The sequence below is a fragment of the Ammospiza caudacuta genome, chromosome 3 (assembly GCF_027887145.1).
Source record: "Ammospiza caudacuta isolate bAmmCau1 chromosome 3, bAmmCau1.pri, whole genome shotgun sequence".
NCBI lineage: Eukaryota > Metazoa > Chordata > Aves > Passeriformes > Passerellidae > Ammospiza > Ammospiza caudacuta.
Window position 1 is genome coordinate 6,808,419 of NC_080595.1, and position 18,825 is coordinate 6,827,243.

The 18,825-nt window shown below is 38.0% G+C and overlaps 1 protein-coding gene across 4 annotated transcripts in view; it reads left to right on the forward strand.

Moving 5' to 3' along the window:
* Nucleotides 1-18,825, forward strand: part of CDC42BPA (CDC42 binding protein kinase alpha) — a 181,998-nt gene that overhangs the window by 131,359 nt on the left and 31,814 nt on the right. For all 4 annotated transcript variants that reach the window (XM_058801005.1, XM_058801008.1, XM_058801009.1 and 1 more), the window contains 8 exons: nt 2,210-2,315; nt 2,911-3,059; nt 4,147-4,238; nt 6,775-6,851; nt 14,866-14,985; nt 15,690-15,770; nt 17,850-17,955; nt 18,633-18,769. In XM_058801005.1, the coding sequence (XP_058656988.1) occupies nt 2,210-2,315; nt 2,911-3,059; nt 4,147-4,238; nt 6,775-6,851; nt 14,866-14,985; nt 15,690-15,770; nt 17,850-17,955; nt 18,633-18,769 (868 nt within the window). The remainder of the gene's footprint in view (nt 1-2,209; nt 2,316-2,910; nt 3,060-4,146; nt 4,239-6,774; nt 6,852-14,865; nt 14,986-15,689; nt 15,771-17,849; nt 17,956-18,632; nt 18,770-18,825) is intronic.

Genomic DNA, 18,825 nt, shown 5'->3' on the forward strand with positions numbered 1-18,825 from the left:
TCTAGATTTCTGCTTGTCTGTGGAACATCTTTTTGGAGGTTTTTTTCATGAGCAGCTTTCCAGCATTTGAAGCCTGAGGGCTCTGTGCACCCTAAATCAAATAACTGAAGTGTTTCCTCACCTTCCATCAGGAAGGATCTGTGACATCATAAAATTGGACATAGAAATTGGACCCTTTTTTTCTACAAAGATTTTATGTGTCATTAAAAATAGAGAAAATTAGATGCTGATTTCTAAATCTCTTTCCCTCCTCGTACATCAGGAAAACTTACTCTTACCTTGAGAGCCTCACGTTCTTTTTATTTCTACTTAAGCTTTTTTCTTTTTATAGTGTATTTAATTATGAACCACTACCTCCAAAAAGCATCTTTAGGTACTTCTCGCATCTTTTGCCCACTGTTACAGCCTAAGTGGTTTGTGTAGGCTCAGATTAGCTTTATCAGATTGTCAAAATGTGTCATCCAAAATGTTATGGGAAAAGAAGTTGGTATGTGACTTCCATTGAGTTCTGATGTACCTTGGGGAAAACAGTGACTCATTAACATAAAAACTCTCACTGACTTTTCATAGTCAGGACATGTAGGGTTTCCCTGGACTCCTCCCTGCTACTTGAACTAAATTATAAGCAGGAGACAAAGAAATGAAGGCCCAATAAATGCCTGTGTTTTCATGTCAGGTGTGAGATTTGTGGAAAATGGTTGCTAATTTTGCTTTTGGCTCCTCTGTATTACAGCAGTCTGTCTTCCTTAAATAAACCTCAAACTGCACACCCAAAGGTCACCACAACCTGCAGATATTTAGCCTGTTGCTTTCATGATGTGATCTTGTCCTTAGGCCACTGTGGGAAAGCTCTTCAGTTCCTCCCTGGCCCATGACAGTTCAGAGTGTGTGCTCCATGTCTTCCTTGCCTCCTGGCACCTATCTGTAAATCTGTGTTGAAACTTTTATAATTAATGGTAAACTTGCAAGGAGCACCATTTCCATGTTCTCTGTGTGTGTGTGAACCCTGTAGTATCAACCAGAAAAACTTACATTGCCTTGTAGGCACAAAGGGGGAATCAGTTCCTGCTGGAAGGTCACTGCAAGACACCATCAACCACCTGGAGATCTCTCATCTCCAGTCCAACAAACTTAGGGTTAGAGTTACTTTTAAAGATCAGGAAGCAAGGATAAGTTAATTCTCATAAAACAGAAAAAATATGTTCCCACTTCAGTATATTTTATTTAAAGCTATTTGAGGTTCAGTATTTGAGCAGATCCTAAACATTTCAGTGTTTGGTGTTGATAAGACTGAACTGTGATCGAGCTGTGGTATTGCCCTACAGCTCAGGAACTTGCATAGGGCCTGGCCTGGTGGTGCAGAACTGGGATTGCTCCTCTGTGGGCAAAATGAACGTGTTCAGAGCCAGGCATGTAAGGAAATGAGGTGGGAGGGATGGTGTTGGTTTTTTTCTCTGTTTGTTTGTTTTAGGTTTTTCATAAGTTACTTCGTTTCAGTGAGTTAATTTTTTTAGCAACTTTCTTTTCTATGTTAACACCTGAGGCAAAGTGAAGAAGGAACCTTCTGTTGTGATTAATCACAGAAAGTTGTTGTTCTTTCTTTGTAACTGATGATCAAAGAATCTGAAAAACAGGCATGTCTCCTTCTTGTTGTCTTTACACTCAGAAAACATGTCTGGATAGAAAACAAGCTTGGTGGATGAGAAAGCATCTTCTGGCTTATGCTGTTTAATACTATTAAAAGTAGACTCTCCCTGTTTAATTAGCACTTCTTGAAGTAGCATCACTGTTCCACTGCTAGTTCTCATAGTCAGTTGATTCAGTAAAGTTAACCACGAATTCCAATATTTTCTGGACAATAATTGTTAATTATTGGTTGTGAATTTTGTCTTAATTTACTCCCTAAAAATAGGTTGAAAGATTTCTTCCTCAGAGTGTCAATTTCAGGTAGATGATGGGTATTACTTTAATTTTCAGTCTTTGTCTTAGTGATGCATATTGTTTACTGGAACTACACAAAGCAGCAAAGAATTGATTCTGTGTGGTTTTCTGTTTGGGCTTTTGTTGTTGTTGTTTTTACTCTTTTTTTAATGTTTCTTTTTGTATTCTGCATTATCTGTTTCTGGTTGTTGGTTTGTTGAAGAGACTTCTGTTTTTTCTTTAGATTCTTTGGTTAAAACATCTTATTTTTTCTTATGTAATCATTTAGGGTAAGTGATGAAAAAGATGCTCGAGGTTATCTTCAAGCCTTGGCCTCTAAAATGACAGAAGAGCTGGAAGCCCTGAGGAACTCCAGTTTGGGAGCAAGAGCTACAGTAAGACTTTACTTCTATATGTCAGAAGGTTTTTTGTTTGAACAAAGCACTGATTTTCAATTTCAGCTGCAGCAATAATCTGTCTGTAGAGTCTATGTTAATTGAAAGTTAAACTTTCCTAGAGCTTCTGAATTACTGAATACCAGATTTATTGTTTATCAATTAATTAAACACCAAGATCTTTGTAATGTGATTTTATCTATGTTACAGTTGAAGTAGCTACTTTATAATCAGATATGAATTTGTTGAAGGAAATCATGCTTTTGTTCACGAAAACCTTCAAGTCTTTCACTTGTGAAACAAGTGAACACTTGGATGTCCTTTGTAGCTGTCATCTGAATTGAGGCACATCAAAACCAGAGTTCAAAAAATCTCTTTGCTTGTGAGATCAGCATAAACCATAAAATTTGTTACTTGAGTTCAGAAATACTACTGGTAACACTACTCTTAATTTTAGATTATTTTGCAATTAATGTACTCTTGCATGAAGGGCATAATAGACTGGGAAATGAAGTTGTTGAAGGTAGTTACATTGCTCATATTCAATTTCCTTTCCTCTTAGTCTTTCTAATCTGATTTGCTGGTTCTTTCCTAGGACATGCCCTGGAAGATGAGGCGCTTTGCAAAGCTGGACATGTCTGCAAGGCTGGAGCTCCAGTCTGCTCTTGATGCTGAAATCCGAGCCAAACAGGCTATTCAGGATGAGCTGAACAAAGTCAAAGCTTCCTGCATCTCTACAGAGTGGTAAGACTCAATTGTTCTCATGCAAATTTACTTCAATACCTCCCAGGAAATGTCATCAAATCATTGTTTTATCAGCCTTGTCTGGGAAATTTGATCACCCAGATGAGAAAAAAACCCGTCTCTCTTCATTGTTTGAACAGCTGAGCTCTTCCTGGGGAAAGCTGAGATCTTGAAGACTTTCAGATGGAACACATTCTCTTTTAATAATGTGATCTCTCCTAGTTGTGATAACAAATCCAAATCCATAGTTTGGGTTTGTGTCTTAGAGTATATTGTTTTTCATTCTGCTGATAGCTGCACTGGGTTAGCTGACTAAAATTAATTATTGCATACTGATTTGCACAGGAAGAAGTAATAATAGTTAATGGACTATAAGGAATTCTTTTATTCCTTCCTCACACTTCTCTCTTTCTCACTTCTACCTCACCACCCCCCCAACAGAATTTATTCTGAGTTGTGTAATGCCTGAAACAGGTTGGTAGGTGTCCAGCTTCAGCACTGCTGGGTTTTGCAGCTTTAGGAAAGCAGTAGGACAGAGCTGAGATCCATGTGTGTTACCTGTAAAATGGGAACATCTGGTGCACCTGCCTTGAATGTTTTTCAGGCCAGGTAATGTGATGACAGGCAGCATTGGAAGTTCTATAAGAACAGGAGAACCAGTGTTTGCTTTGACAGACAAGAATGAGAAATGTGCTGAAATTGCAGAGTAGAATTACCTCTCAGCTGTGAGTCAGAAAGCACTGAAACAACTAACTGTAAAGGAACTGAGAAAAAAAAATAGTTCAGCTGAATCTATTACTATCACAGGTACTTAATTAGCAAATAAATTTTAATGAAAAACAGAACTTTCTAAAACATAAAAATACATACAGTCTTTTTTTCTCATTCACATGCATACAAGCTCATTCAATTACTTAGAAATTAGAAACATGAAAAACATGAACCTATTGAATAGATAAATGGCTTTTTTCTGTAAACTGAACAGGTCCCAGTAGATTTATTCAGGTGTTTGAAGACATCAGGAACAAGAGTGACTTGTATCTTGGGTTCTCAATACTTACATACACTTTTTTGTGTTCTTTTGAAGTAAATTGCAAGAATCTGAGAAGAAGAACATGGAGCTTTTGGCAGACATCGAAAGGCTGAAAAAGGAGACAGAAGAGCTTAGATCAGAAAAGGGTATGGCAACTGATATCCAAGTAAATAGTGTGTCACACTGGTGGGTGCATCTGATCAATCAAGTGTCACCTTGAAACTAAAATATGACACCAACATGTGGGCACAACACTTGTGTGTCAAGATGTACCCACAATAGTTGCATTTGCACTTTTAACACCTGTAATAGGCCTCAGTTTTGTTGGTGCCTTTGAACCAGTAAGGTACAATTTGAGTTGAAGCTGCATTGTTTTTATTTGCCCTGTGTATAGTGATTTACTGCCAGAAAACTGTTAGAATATAGATATCATTGTAACCTTTTCTCCTTTATGATGGGTGAAGGTATTTAGATATCAATACTAATCATAGTGTTGTTCATCCCTGAGTGTTTTGGGCCTGTCTGCAGAGAGAGTAAACAACTGCAGAGGAATTCATAGCATTTATTTGTTTCTGGGATAACTCCATGGATAGACTTTGCAGCCACAGAGTGAGCAGTGTGGTCATGAGTGCTTTGCTGTGGTATTAAGAGCATGTTCTGGGGTTACTGTTGCATCTGTCCAATACTATTTTGGATTGTTGCTGGGAAAAGAGACTGTTTTTGGTAATTCTGCATTGAAAAAAAAAGTTCATTAAGAGTTGAATAATGATTTGGCTGATTCTTTGCAGTTTCTGTAGTAGCTCTAATATTTGTGTCTTATGAGGCACATGGGAAGAAGTATTTTTCAGGCCAAATGGAATTACCTAATTTTCTGTAGTTCTGTGAACTCCAGAATTTAAATACCCTGGCAACAATTGCTGCATTGGGATGTCAAATATTGCTCAGCTTTTCCAACTTAATGGCTGGTTGGTCAATAAAGTATTAGGGTTTACATTCAGCTCCTATATATAGGCCTTCCAGTGCTGATTGACTGGTAAAAATAATTCAAACCTATACAGAGCATTAACAAATGGTTCCCGTTAGCAAATAAGACTTAGGGAATTGATAATCCCTCATCTTAATGCTTATCACTGATACCAGGATTATTTTTCCTCCAAGTGCTTGGAGAGAAGCTCTTGATAGCATTTCCCTGGAGACAAAAATACTTTGTCATGTTTAGGTTTCATTTATATGTTTTAAATATTGTGCATGGTTACTTGACTTCTGAAATTTTCCTTTGTGTTAAATAATGTTGTGAATTTATAATTCATATTTTACCATATATTTTTTCCAGTGTTTAAAACCTTATTGTTCTGGTAAAATAAACTTTTACTCTTTGCTGAAAAGAAACAAGCAAAAAAAGTACTGTTCAAGGAAACATTAGTCATGTTTCTTAACAGAATTATATTAGTAATATTCTGCTGCAATTATTCAAATAGTCTGATAGAAATTCACCTTAATCTAAATCATTACTACCTTTGATTTGGTTTTCTCTTAAAAGAAGAAATATATTGCTGTTTGAATTATGAACTGTATAGAAGATTCAAATGTAGTCAGGGTACAGTGGTAGAGTAACTTGCAGTCTGTGGAAATTGATTTCTAGGAAGGGATTATTTGCAATAGCACCTAATCCTTTCCTGTTTATAAATATATTTCAGAAATTCAAACTGATGGGGAAAAGATTGCTGAGAGTATTCCATAAAGTTGGTGGTAGTTTGAAAATTTGCTTTAGTATTTTACTGTGATTTCAGTGTATTTATATTTTAAAGAGGAAAGTGTCTTTTGCAACTTTATTTGCAGTGGGTTATATTTAGAACATACAGATATGGCTAATTAGAGCAAGACACTGACATTTTTAAAAATAAATAGGTGACTTCTGATAGCATCATTGTTTTGAGATGCACACAGTCCTGCAGGCTCTGGTCATAATAAATACATATATGTATGTGCATATATAGCATGTTTATAGCACTGAGAAGAACAGAGTTCATACACATCTGTGAAATATAAACACCCACACAGCACCTTGTATTAGAAAAGAAGAAGAAATAAAAAATACCAGTTGGAGCAAGTTAAAGTAAGAGCTGAGGTGTGGCAGCCCCTGCAGCTCCAGGGGATGCAGCGTCCCTGCTCCATCGCTTCAGTGTGTGACAGAAGCCTCTGAAACCTCCCCCAGGACTGTGCAGCTGCTGGGCACTCAGCAGGGAGAGGTGGCAGGCACAGAGCACGGCTCAAGGAACCCATCTGGTTTGAAATGCCATGCTTTTTTTGGCTCCAGCTGTCCTACCACAGTGGGACATGCCACGTGTCACCAGGGCAGGGTGGCACCCGCTGTGTTAGCGTGTGGTGCAGATGGACACGGGCACCTTACAAACCAGTGCCCTGTGCGTAACAGACATGGACACAGAGTGTGTTTCCACGTGGAGCTCACACCACACACATCCTAGCTTGGGAAAGGTTGATTAAACAGATGCTTGTTCATTAAAAAAATCATTTACTCTGGAAAATAAACCAAATGTGCAGCTTATTTCGTAACACATAGGTGCTTCAGGTGGACACTCAAAATTCTGATTCAGCAAGGCAAAGGTCCTCCATGAGAAGGTCTTATTTTCTGTAGCTTATAAACCTGCTGCTGTTTTCTAGGTGTAAAGCACCAAGACTCACAGAATTCTTTCTTGGCATTTTTGAATGCGCCTACCTCTGCTCTGGATCAATTTGAAGTAAGTGCACAGCTATTCTAACTCACTCAGTGGAACTGCTGTTGTGTGCAGGTCCTGTGCATATTTGCTGAGGGTTTGCTCCTGTATTTTAATTGTATTGCAGCGATAATATTTGTGTATAATAATTATTTATCATTTACAGTGCTGGCTGTCTTCTCTTGAATGCTTGTACTCACAGTGAATTCTGTCTCAAACCTTGAATGCAGAAATTTGCCTGATTTTGCAGTGAACATGAGAAGTATAGTTGTTCAAATGGCTTTTCTTTGTATTCAGAAAATGCTAAGTAATGCAGGCAGTGGTTTGGTAAAAACAAGAAAATACCAAATCATCCTTGATTGTATCCCATTAAGTCATTAGTACTGTTTATTAGGTTGTTTTCATCATCTGTTCTTTTACACAGATCTGTTAAATCCAGATAATTGTTACTCATTTCCTCTCCACAGATCCTTTTATTTAAAAAATGAATGTGTTTCATACCTTTGTCACTTGTAGACAAAAGACCAGAATAGGTAGAAAGCCTGGCAGGAAAAGAATTAAACAATATGATAGATTTATTATCTTCTTTTCTAATCAACAGTAAGCAAAGCATCATCTTTCTTTTAAAAGAACAGCTGAGGTGAAATATTGGTCAAACTGAATTCAGAGGATACAAGGCACCATCTTTACAGTTAGACATTAATCTAAAGTTTGCCCAGTTTTTCCTGATGCAAATACCACATCATCACATTTAGCTATGAAAGAGCATAAATCCCTGCTGTTACTGCTGTCCCAAAATTCTCTTTTCATTATGTATTCACTAATTCATTGTTCTCTCTTGAAGTCCTCACAATTAACATAGTTTTTAAATTTCCTTTGTAATAATTTATCTTATAAATTACTTTCAGTATAAGAATCCTGTTGAGAGTATAGCAATAATACTTTATTAAATGCTGTAAAAACACTGGTTTCTTTACAGATAGTACATTAATTAATTGTCTATGAAAGGCAATTAATGAAAACATACTGAGGTAATTATTACTGCCACTGGTTATTTACAGTTCTTTATTTTTGCACTTTTATTTATACTGAACAGTTTTCTTCATCCTTTTCTTTCTCTCTCTCTCTTTTTTTTTACTGCTGTGTTCATTAAAATAGGATTCCTTTTCCTCCTCTTCATCCTCATTGATTGATTTTATGGATGACGTAAGTCTGACTTTAACCCAGTAAATCCCTCAATAACAAATCACTTGGTTGATTTGGAATATTCAAACATTAATGCAGTCAACTTAAAAAATCTGCACATGCAGTGGAGAACAAAGTATTTCTGTAATAGCACTTTTAATACCTATTTATATGGGTAGGTGTTTTGTTTTGAAATAAATGCTTTCTTTAGGTGCAGGTGAAGAATTCTTAATTGCAAACAGTTTTTTCTGATGGGGAAAAGCTGCTTTTAGGCCTTGTCTGTTGATATGGCCTGTAAAAAACAGTTCCAAAGTCATCAGCACATTTATGTATTTAATTCTTTTGCTTCATATTATTCCTTTATCGTGTGTTGTTTCCATAAGTTTTCCAATCACTTCTCTTAAAAAGTTTCCCTTCCATACAGTTAATTTCTGTGTGCTAAAATAAATTTTTTTCTGGTTTTTAGCCTGCATTGTGCAAAGTCATTTTCATTATGACTGAAGTGAACTTACTACTTTTTACTGTCATTTGATATGCAGGTTTTCTGTCAGGACTTTAAAATATTTAAACTGTTTAAATATTCCCACTAGTTAATTGCATACTAAGGGAATTGAGTTAAAAGCTAAGAATTGACTGCATTATATTTCTTCTAAACTGAAGTAGTAGGCCCATGAAAGTTATTTTTAATAAAATTTTTGAAAGCCAGGTGTGTAGAGCTCCATCCACTGCAGCTCTGTAGGAATAATTGTGTGTGTGTGTGTCTGTCTGTGCTCGTAGATGTGTTTGTACATATTATATGTCCATACATTCACACATATTTATACAAATGTGTTTAACACCGTGTAATCCCATTGGCATTGAAAGTAGATCAAGTTAATATTGTTTGAGAAATCTCTGCTGTGAAGGGTGTAGCAAAGAGGATGAGGTAAATGGGCCTTTTCTGCTGCTTTTATTTCCTTTTACATACTCTGAAAAAATGCTTCTGGGTGCTTTTTCTCTGTAAATCAGGTTTATACCACAGACAAAATATCAAGGTTCATCTTTGGTAGCATAATAGAAGGCACTTCTCTGCTTTTTTGTATAGCATACAGAAAGCTTCTGGCTTGCTGATAGTGCTGATAGTTTCCTGTTGTGTAAATCCACAAAAACCAAATAATATTTATATTCTTTATCTGGATTAAAGAAAACATGTTCTGTGTTACCTGAGTATTAGGAGCACTTCGTTTGTAGCAGCAGGTTCTTGAACAGAAATTTATCTTTAAAAATATCTAAAACATTCCCCTAAACCCTATTAAAAGATAAATAAAGGACAAATGTGGCAGTTACTGATAATGTTCTATTTTGCAAAGAGAAGCTTAGGACATGGATATTTTCCTGGTTGCTCTCTAGTTAATTCTGAAGGACTTCAGTACTTTTTTTCTTATTTATTGTTACTTGTTTTTCGGGTTTGTTTTGGTTTTTTTTTTTTTTTTTTTTTGAGAAGGCAGCATTTTTTCCACAGGCATTTTGACAATTTTGTTTTTTTCTTTATGGAAGTGAGTCATTTTCAACTGCTGGCATACATCCTTTCATAGCAATTCTTCTTGATTGGCCCACCCAGATCAGATCTTTGCAAACCTTATAGACTTGGGTAAAGGTTCAGATATTAATATTTATATTTTTTGCCTGTAGTTAGCTTCCTGCACATGGAGTCAAACTTCTCCTGTTCCATCTTCAATTTGAGTCCAACAGGAGTGATTTTTTTCTCAGTTGCAGTGGACAAAAGATATCTCTGGGCTGGGCTGGCCAGGGGCTCATGTCTCTAACACCAAGGCAGAAATCTCTATCATCTGACCAAGCTGCAGAAAAAGTAGAGTTGGCTGCTCAAAGATGGGAATAGCACCTTGCAGAGAAATACAAGACATTCTGTCTTTGTTAGAAAGAGATATAAAGCTGTTATCTGTGTTAGTAGATGAAAAGTAATGTCATTCAGTTGTGCTCTGAAAGTCAGTTCTGCATCTTTGATTTATTGCACAATCACTTGATTCATTCATAGCATAATTTATAGGCTGAATTATCTAAATGAATGGTTATTTATGATTTAGCTCATTGAGTTGGTTTAGTATCAATATATTAGATAGACTTAAATTAAAATAAGGCTGTTAAAACTCCCTGCCCACTGGCTGTGACCTCCATTCCCTTCCCAATGACTCTTATTGGCAGTGCTTACCTTCAAGGGCAGCATTTCTTGCAGCATCTCCAGAAGAATTAACTTCTCAGTCAAACCTGAGAACTCTGAGGGTTCATTGGGGTCTTTGTAAGGCCAAGGAAGAATTAGAAGTCCTTAGGTCAGTGCTGCAATATTGCATGGGGTTCAGGAAAGCCTCTCTTGTAACCAAGAACCCCAAGTAAGTATTTCTGTTGGCCTGGGTTGTTTCTTCAGACTCTGTGCCTCATTAAGGAAGGACAGTGTGTGAAATAAGGTGCAGGTGCAGTTGCAAGGCATTCCTTGCAGGATCTCTGAAGTCTGTTCAGCACACAGATATGCACACTGCACTGGGTTTCCCAGGGTGGGTATGTCTTGTGTGTCTGCCATCCAAATAACATAACTATTTATAGCACTGTCTGAATGACTGGAGTTAATTCTCATTTTTCCAATGAGGAAAACAGTAGTTTTGCAATTTCTGCTGGAGAGAAATAAAAATAGACGTCCTGCTGCCTCTGTAGCCTGCAGATGCTGAGGAGAAAATGGTAGCTCACTACTCACATGAGCAGCACTGACTGTTGGTTCCTGCCTGGAAAAGATGCTGGGTCAGGTTGGCAGAACTGGTGCCTAAATCCTCCTGGCTGTGACAGCCCCACAGGTTCAGAAACCATCCTGGTCTGTCCTCTGCACACAGGGGAGGAGGAGTGTGTTTGCAGTCCCTGAATTCCAGCCTGGGTGGGGAGGGAAGTCCCCCCAGTGAGTGTAAGAAACTAAACCCTGCTGCTGTCTCCCCTGCCTCAGTGACACTGCCTGGATGTTAAGTCTCCTGTGTTCACCAGAAGTGTCTGACAGTGGAACTGTTGGGGTTTGTTGCTTTGCCAGGTGGATCTTTGTGAATCCCACTAGCTGTGGGAAGCAGTCAACTTGTTTTGTTTAAGGATGAATTTGTGGTTATTTCATAGCAATAAAATGGAATCCCATTTTTCCTTGTCAAAATTATTTTTCAGTCATGCTCAAAAATTCTATATTTTGCCCTGTTACTAACACATTAGAAATAGATTTCTTAAGTCCTCCTGCAATGTGTCCTCGCATGCAGTCCCCATGGGCTTTGCTAGACTAAACAAATCTGAGCTCTGCAAGTAGCCACAGAATAACAAATGGTGTTCTGAATTCTTATTATTGAACAGAATAAGTCATAGTGGTGTGTGGTGAGAGCCTTGACTTCACCTGCACGTTCATAATTGAGTAAATCTGGTTCATAATGATACTTTAAATTGGACATATTGTGCCTCCAATAGATGACTTTATTCATCTTGTTCAAAGCACAGAGATGCCAACTGCAAATTAATGGTGCAGTGTAGTCTGCAGCTCTGCTGCTATTGTCCAGTGTAAGACTGTTGACTTGGAATAGCTGTTCCTTTTTTTTTTTTAATGTTTCTTCCTTCTTGTTAGCCCAGAATAGCTTGTTTTTAAAATCCTTGTAACAGTGAACACGCTTGTGTGTGTCTAAGCACTACCTGTGGAGATAGAGTGAGGAATTCTGAGGTGATGTATGTGTCACTGTTTGGTTTTGTAACATATTCTCCTCCTCTCTTTGTTAAAGCGCTCTCCTTCCTGTATTCCAGCTAACAAAGGCAGACGTGTAAGAGGCTGTCTTACTCTATGTGGCCCTTCATTTTTTGCCTGTTTTGTCCATGCCTATGTTTAATGTATGGATTGTGTATTTACCTCACTGCATGTCTTGTGCTGCTGCTGCTGCTGTTTGCTGCTGCTGCTGCTGTGCTTTCTGTTGTTTTACAGCCGTGGGCTCAAAGCTTTTGGATTATTTCATTTGGCAGTCCTATGAGCAGAATATCTCTTAAACTGGAGAAGATGCTTTGGGTACTTCCTGATTTTAATGTGAAAGTTCTGTATGGAAGCTGATCAGGCAGATGCAGGTTGGGAAGATGAGCAAACATCAAATGAGAGCCTGTTTGTTTCCTTGCCCTTAACAGAAGGCACGTGTTAAGTCATGGGAATTGCCCATAGAAGGTCAAAGTTTGGTATTTGGGGAGAACATCACAGCAAATGATAGAAAATATCACAGTATAAAGATAGAAAGGAGGTGGGGAGTTGAGTAAATTGAGCATCAAGGAGGATAGGAAAAATTCATACAAAGAAAACAGAGATGGTTGTGTTGTAGCTGGTTAAGCTGGAAAGGTCTATGGTGTTTCAAAAATCAAGGTGGATTTTTAAGGGTTTACAGATGTTATCAGACACAGTGAGGATGAATTCCTACCAGTTAAGCTATGTCCATTTTAATCTCATACTGCCACTTCTGTTGTTTTATAAAGATGTGGTGGAAGGGATAAGTAAGCATAGACAGAATTTCTGTTGAATGTTCAATAAACAAACATCAATGCCCATCAGCTCTAATGATGTCCTTAGCCATGCAGTTCAAAGCACACTGCTGACTCTCTCAGGCAAGGTTGTTTTTGTTGGTGGTGCCTCCAGTTGAGAAGTTCTCTCTCCTCTAGATGTGTTTAAACACTGGCCAGCTTTGGCTCAGACCTGCACAGTCCTGTGGAAGACAGCAAAACTCTTGCAGTTTGGTAGGAAATAGTGAAATCTGCTTTGGGTAATCCAGGGGATTAGATTAAAACCAGTTTGAAAGATGCTGGCATGGTCTTCATAAACTATTGACCATAGTTGAGTCAGGTTGCTTTTGTGCTTGGTCCTTGTCATGAAAGCCAGGTCGCCAAGATCACTGCAGCAATCCAGCTTAAAGCCCTTGTTTCTGCCCTGAAGGTGGTGATTAAATTCCCTTCTGCAATGGTGGATCAGGTTCTGTGTGTTTTGTGGGCTTTTTATGTTTGTAAGTAAAGTGAAAATGCATTTGTTACTGTTTCAGCAGTTGTCTTCAACCACAAAGGTTTTGTAGCACATTCCAGAAAGGTTCCATCACTGATATCGGGCTTGTACTACATTTTTTCAGACACCATGAAAATTTTTTGGTATGCAGATGCTGCTTTGAAAGGGAAAGCCCTTGGAGTGTCTGGAAACATTTATGAAATGATAGATTAGATCTCCAGGTTTAACTTATAGGAAAAAAGGAGTGTCTCTTGCTACGAAAAAATTTGCCTGTAGTTACTCACTGGGCTTATTTTTTAGTAACCTTTTTAGGGAGGAGGCAGAATTGTTGAAGGTTAAACAGTCTTTGTGTGGACTCCAAGTTTTCACATGTTCAGACTGGATTAAAAAGAAGTTTAAAATAATTGAAACATGTTGAGTTTGAGGATTTACTACTTTAGGCATAAGTGTTTCTAATACTGGATAAAGCTTTCAGTTATTATTTGCTTCTGATAAATCTGAGCACAAAATGTTCACTTTACTGCTACTTTTTGCCTGAATGCTTGAAACACATGATCTATGTGTAGTAAACAGGTGTATCCCAGTATGAGAATTTCCCATTTTCATTTCAGAAGTGCTTGCAGGCATGTTAACATGCCTAAGTTGATTAAATTGATGAGCATTCTCTGGTAAAACTAGAAGCCATCACACTTAACTCACTATTAAAAAAGATAAATTAAAATAAAACTAGCAACTGCACCTGTTGGCTACCATGACTGAGCTCCTGAAGAACAGGACTGTATGTGCATGTATAAAATTGGCTTGGCAATATAATTGATTCCCAAAAAGCAGTAAAGTTTGTGGAATTCTTGGTATTGTCAGTGGCAAATGCAATGAGAACTACTGGAATGTTCAAATGCTTTCTGTAAACATGGCTGCATATTTTAGTTTGCCTGCAAGCTAGGCAAATCCTTGGCAGTGCAGAACTGATGATAGCATTGCTCCAGAAAATCAAGGCATGCCATGAAGCCTTCTGCAGGCCTGCAGCTTTTACTTTTATTATTAGTGGGAAAAAAGCATTTTCACCTTTTTTTTTTTTCTAATATAATTTTACATAGGAAACTTTGCAGAGATGTCTTGTTTTCAAGGAAGAATCCTGCCTTCTCTGATTTTTTCAGCTTTACTAAGAAAAGATAACTTGTTACCCAGGATGCCTCTTTGTACCTGTGTGCCTTGTTCAGTGTAGCTCTGTGTTGGGCTTAGTTTCATTCTGTATATCAAGGACTAGGAAAACATTCCCCAGAAGAATCTGTGTTCCTGGTAAGGATGTTTCTGTAGTTCAAATGGGGTGCAAAACCCCCTCAGTTCTCTGTGAATGTAGTTATCAGGATACACACTGCTCTGCCTTTTCTCCTGGTTTTCTTCTGAATATGTTTGCGGGAATTTACATGGGCTGTGTGGAAATTCACTTCTAACAAATCCTTGCTACCAGTGGACAAAACCCCGTAGTGTTCAGAAAACATTCACCCTTGAAAAATGCTGAATTGCAAGTGTCTTCAAGTGGTTATCAGGGCCCTGAACTAGCAGCTCTTATGCATGTGCTCACCTCTCAGCAGAAGCCTTGGCGTGTTTACATGCAACAGTTTTCATTCCATTTTGTTGCTTTTAATTAGGAAGTTGCTTAAAACTGAATTTTTATCCTCTCAGTTCTCTCTTAGGAATTCTACTGCTCCCATATCTTATTTTGGTAAGAGTTGAGAATTCTTTTTTAATGATGTCTTTGATTTATTTCTTTGGTTGTTGTTTTTTTTTTTTTCCTCTTTTGAATTGTTCTCCTAGATTGATTCAGTTGAGAATTTTACATTGTCTAATACTCCATCACGGGATGAAGATAGCAAGTCTCACCTCCATTCAAGATCAAGATCTCCTTCCACAGCCAGTGAGATTGAGCCAATTGAGGTACTTCAGTGTTGAAAGATATTTGTCCAGTTTTTTTTTTTTTTCCTCTTTTTAGGAGTAACAGTTTCACTTGTATAAAAATGAGTACTGCAAGTCTTTTGTTTAAGGTGCAGCTCATTCTTCTGCAAGACTGTTTAAGATTTTGTCATGGCCTTCTGCACTAGTGGTGAACTGTGTTTTGGGGAATGTTGTATTTCCTTTCACATATGGGTAATTGAATAGGAATGGGAACTATGAATCAATTATTAGTTATGGTCTCTCTTCATAACATATCCTCAGTCATGAATTTAAGAAATGTTGGCAGAAAGATTGTTAGAATATAGTTTGTAAAAATGCACTTTAAAGCCCTGCTGGAAGTCTTGTTATTATGAAATGTTAGCCAGATTCTGCAACTATAACAATACATTGATGTAATAATTTATCCCCTTTCCCTGATTTAAAAAAAAGTGTGTTTTCTAATATTTTGTATTAGAAAATATCTAATCAGATATTTCAGACAATGTGAAGTTGGTTTTAACGTTTAGGAGATGAATCTTGCTGGGAAATAAGATTTGTTTTTCTAAGCCTGGCATGAATCAGTTTGGTTTCATGGCTTGGATGCTGGGGAATGGGGTGGGTGGGACAACCTGCTCTTCTTCCTTTATCCAGGCTCTCTTTGGTAGTGTGTTCTTGGTGTCTGATTGATCTTTGGGGGCTCTGTGCAGGTTACGGATCATCCTCCCCGTTCCATTCACACGCCCACCATGAGGACAGCCTACATTGGCTCGGGACTCTCTGCACCAAAGGTACCCTTTTGTCAGGAATTCCCACTTTCTGTGTAGCAAAGGCAACGTGGCACTCCTGGGCTACAGCTCCAGGAGAGCTGCTTATCACACTGATCTTCCCAGAGCTGCCTGGAAGGGCATTTAGGAGATGAATATGTGGGGTGTTTATGTGCAAGCTGGTTGCTCTCTGAAATTTAAAACCCTTGGTTCTTACATTATGGAGTGTGACAAGCTGCATGTGGAATTCCACAGGCATTTGATGGTATGAAAACCAGTAGTTTGGACACCAGAAAGAGGTAAATGAGGTAGAATGTGAAGAAAGCAAAGTGCCATCCTAGGAAGAGAGTGTTTTCTGACATGTGGCTGACCAACATGCCTCTCTACTCTTTACATACAGGAAAGTCTCAGATTAGCATGTCTGTGTGCTAATTAGATGTTTCTTCTTGAGAAAAGGCAAAGAGTATCCCTAAAAATAAAACCACAGATTTGCCTGTTTTAAAGCAGTGTAGAGTGAGCACTACAGGAAGAGATTTCCAATTTTCCTGTCTTTTGGCTTTTACCTTCATAAGTATTGATTTTCCATTAGTTGTTCAAATCATTTTGCTGTTGCTGAACATGCCAGTATATGCTAATTCCCAGGAGATTGTCTATTCAAACAAATGAAGAATAAATACAGGCTTTAAAGGAAAAAAAATCTTATGAAAATTTTGAAAATGACTCAATGGTTTAGGAATCTTCTGTATATTTAAAAATAACAGGGTTTTGTGCAACTAATAATGAAATAAGCAAGCCTTTCTAGTAGATCTGTTTCTCTGCTTTGATAAATTGCAAAGTGGCAGAAGATTCACTTGTGTAAAAGAAAGCTAGAAATTTTGAGCAGACAGTGCTCTGTTAGCAGCATCTTAGTAGATCAATTAAAAAAATGCTTGAAGTGTCCTTGGAATCATGTGAAACAGACTGTACTGTCTACATAATTTAATTTTTGCAAACATTTTGCTCAGTAAGTAATGACTTGCTTTATAATTTATTATGTCCCCTAAAGAACCTTCTTATTTTTTGATTGCATCAGTGTTTAAAGCTGGGTGTTGTTTCCCTGCAAGTCTCAAAACAGAACATTCTGTAGACAGAATGCTGCCATTTTAACAGTAAAGCTGTCATTAAATATGGCTAAGTTTGAGCCCTTAGCTGTGATATCCCATGCTCAGAAAAACAGGAAAGTGAGTAAAATTTTAACATACCTACTCTCCAAAGTAATCTGCAAAATTGTCTTGTTTGAGATCACATACATCATTAGAGGTTTTTTGGGACAGTCTTTGCATTGACCCTATGTTCTGGCCTTTCTTTATTATTACCTCCCAGTTATTTGCTGGGAGTTTCTTTAAAGAAAAGCAAAGCAGCTTCCTGGATTTTATGTAAGGCCATCTTTGAGTCATCCTGCCACATTCTGTGGGCCCTTAGCCTTTATATAGCAGCATCAGCATGGTCATCCTTGAGGAGAGGGAGAGAATGAAACCACTTACTCATGTACTCTGTGTTCCCAAGGAAATATAAAAAAAGAGAAACCCTTTCAAAATCAACTTCATCTATCAACTTCAGCTCTTCCCTTTAGATTGGCTGTTCTGAATTGGCCCTGCTAAACACCATAAAAGGGGGCTCTGTCAGGGCTTTCTGAAATTCTGAAAAAGTCTGCTCTTTTTCTTTTAACTAAGGCAGTACTCCTGACAGGAGCACAGAACTTGCAGCTTAGAAAATACTGTTATGGGCTGACCTGTTGACAGTCAGGTGCTCTCCCAGCACATGATGATTCACCTTCAACTTCTAAAGTGTAACAGAATCACTTGGGCAGCTTTCCTATCTGCAATGGAAGCAAACTCATGTTCTGACACAGGGTCCAGTTTCCATGGCCTTGTTTACAGAAGATGCTTAAAGTTATCAACAGTGGGCACAGTGATGAGGAAATTTTTTTTGGCACAGATTTCATTTCAGCAAGCACAAGCAAGCTGCCTGCTGAAATGCACCTATGCTCTCTTGTCTGTGAAAGAAATAACTGTACTTGAGAGGTGTTACAGATGCTAACATCCTTGTCTGCTCATTTCACAGCCTAAAGCTCACCAGTTTGTAGTGAAATCCTTCAACACACCAACAAAATGCAATCAGTGCACATCCCTGATGGTTGGTCTGATACGACAGGGCTGTACTTGTGAAGGTAAGCACTTGGGAAAGCACAACAAGTGTGAACTGAAGTTCTTACAGATGCAAATGGCACAGGAAATGTAGTATGGTGATGCAGGAGTCTTCTGCTTATATTTTGAATAGCAGTATATTCTCATGCTTCAGTCTTTAAGAGTAGAAGCCAAACACTTTGGACATAGATAAGAGATTGCCCAGTTATCTGGGGACACTTTTATTCCAATTGGTGGTAGAAGAGCTTAGTTCTGTGTACTCAAAATAGCAATAAGGGGGCCACAGGTGGCCCCCTGAGTGGTCACACCAGCTTTATGTTGCAGGGCAAAATTTAATAGACATCCATTCTGACTTATTATGGTGCTTATTATTTAAAGGATGTTCCAGTGTTTTGTTTACTAGTAGAGTTGGGCCTAGAGAACATAATAGAGATTATATTAGGCTCTTTCTTATCTATGTGAAAGCAAGTGTATCCATAAACTATTTGAAAAAGAGAAATTTGGGATTTAGAGCAGATAAAAACATGAACTTTGCTGTGTGCATTCTTATATTTCTGTCTGTTGCAAAGTTCAGTGAGATTATTCAGATGCTGGCCAAAAAAGGAAAGGGGATTTCTTTGTAAATCTCATCATCATTATCCCAACTTTTGCATTGCACAAGAAATAACCATCAAATCTTTTTATTTCTTCTCCTCACAAGTGTGTGGATTCTCTTGCCACGTGACCTGTGCAGACAAGGCTCCTGCAGTTTGTCCAATCCCTCCTGAGCAGACTAAGGGACCTTTGGGAATAGATCCACAGAAAGGCATAGGAACAGCTTACGAAGGACATGTCAGAGTAAGTAGGAGGCAGCTACATTTGGGGCACTTACATTAAATTCATTGTTTCCCGGA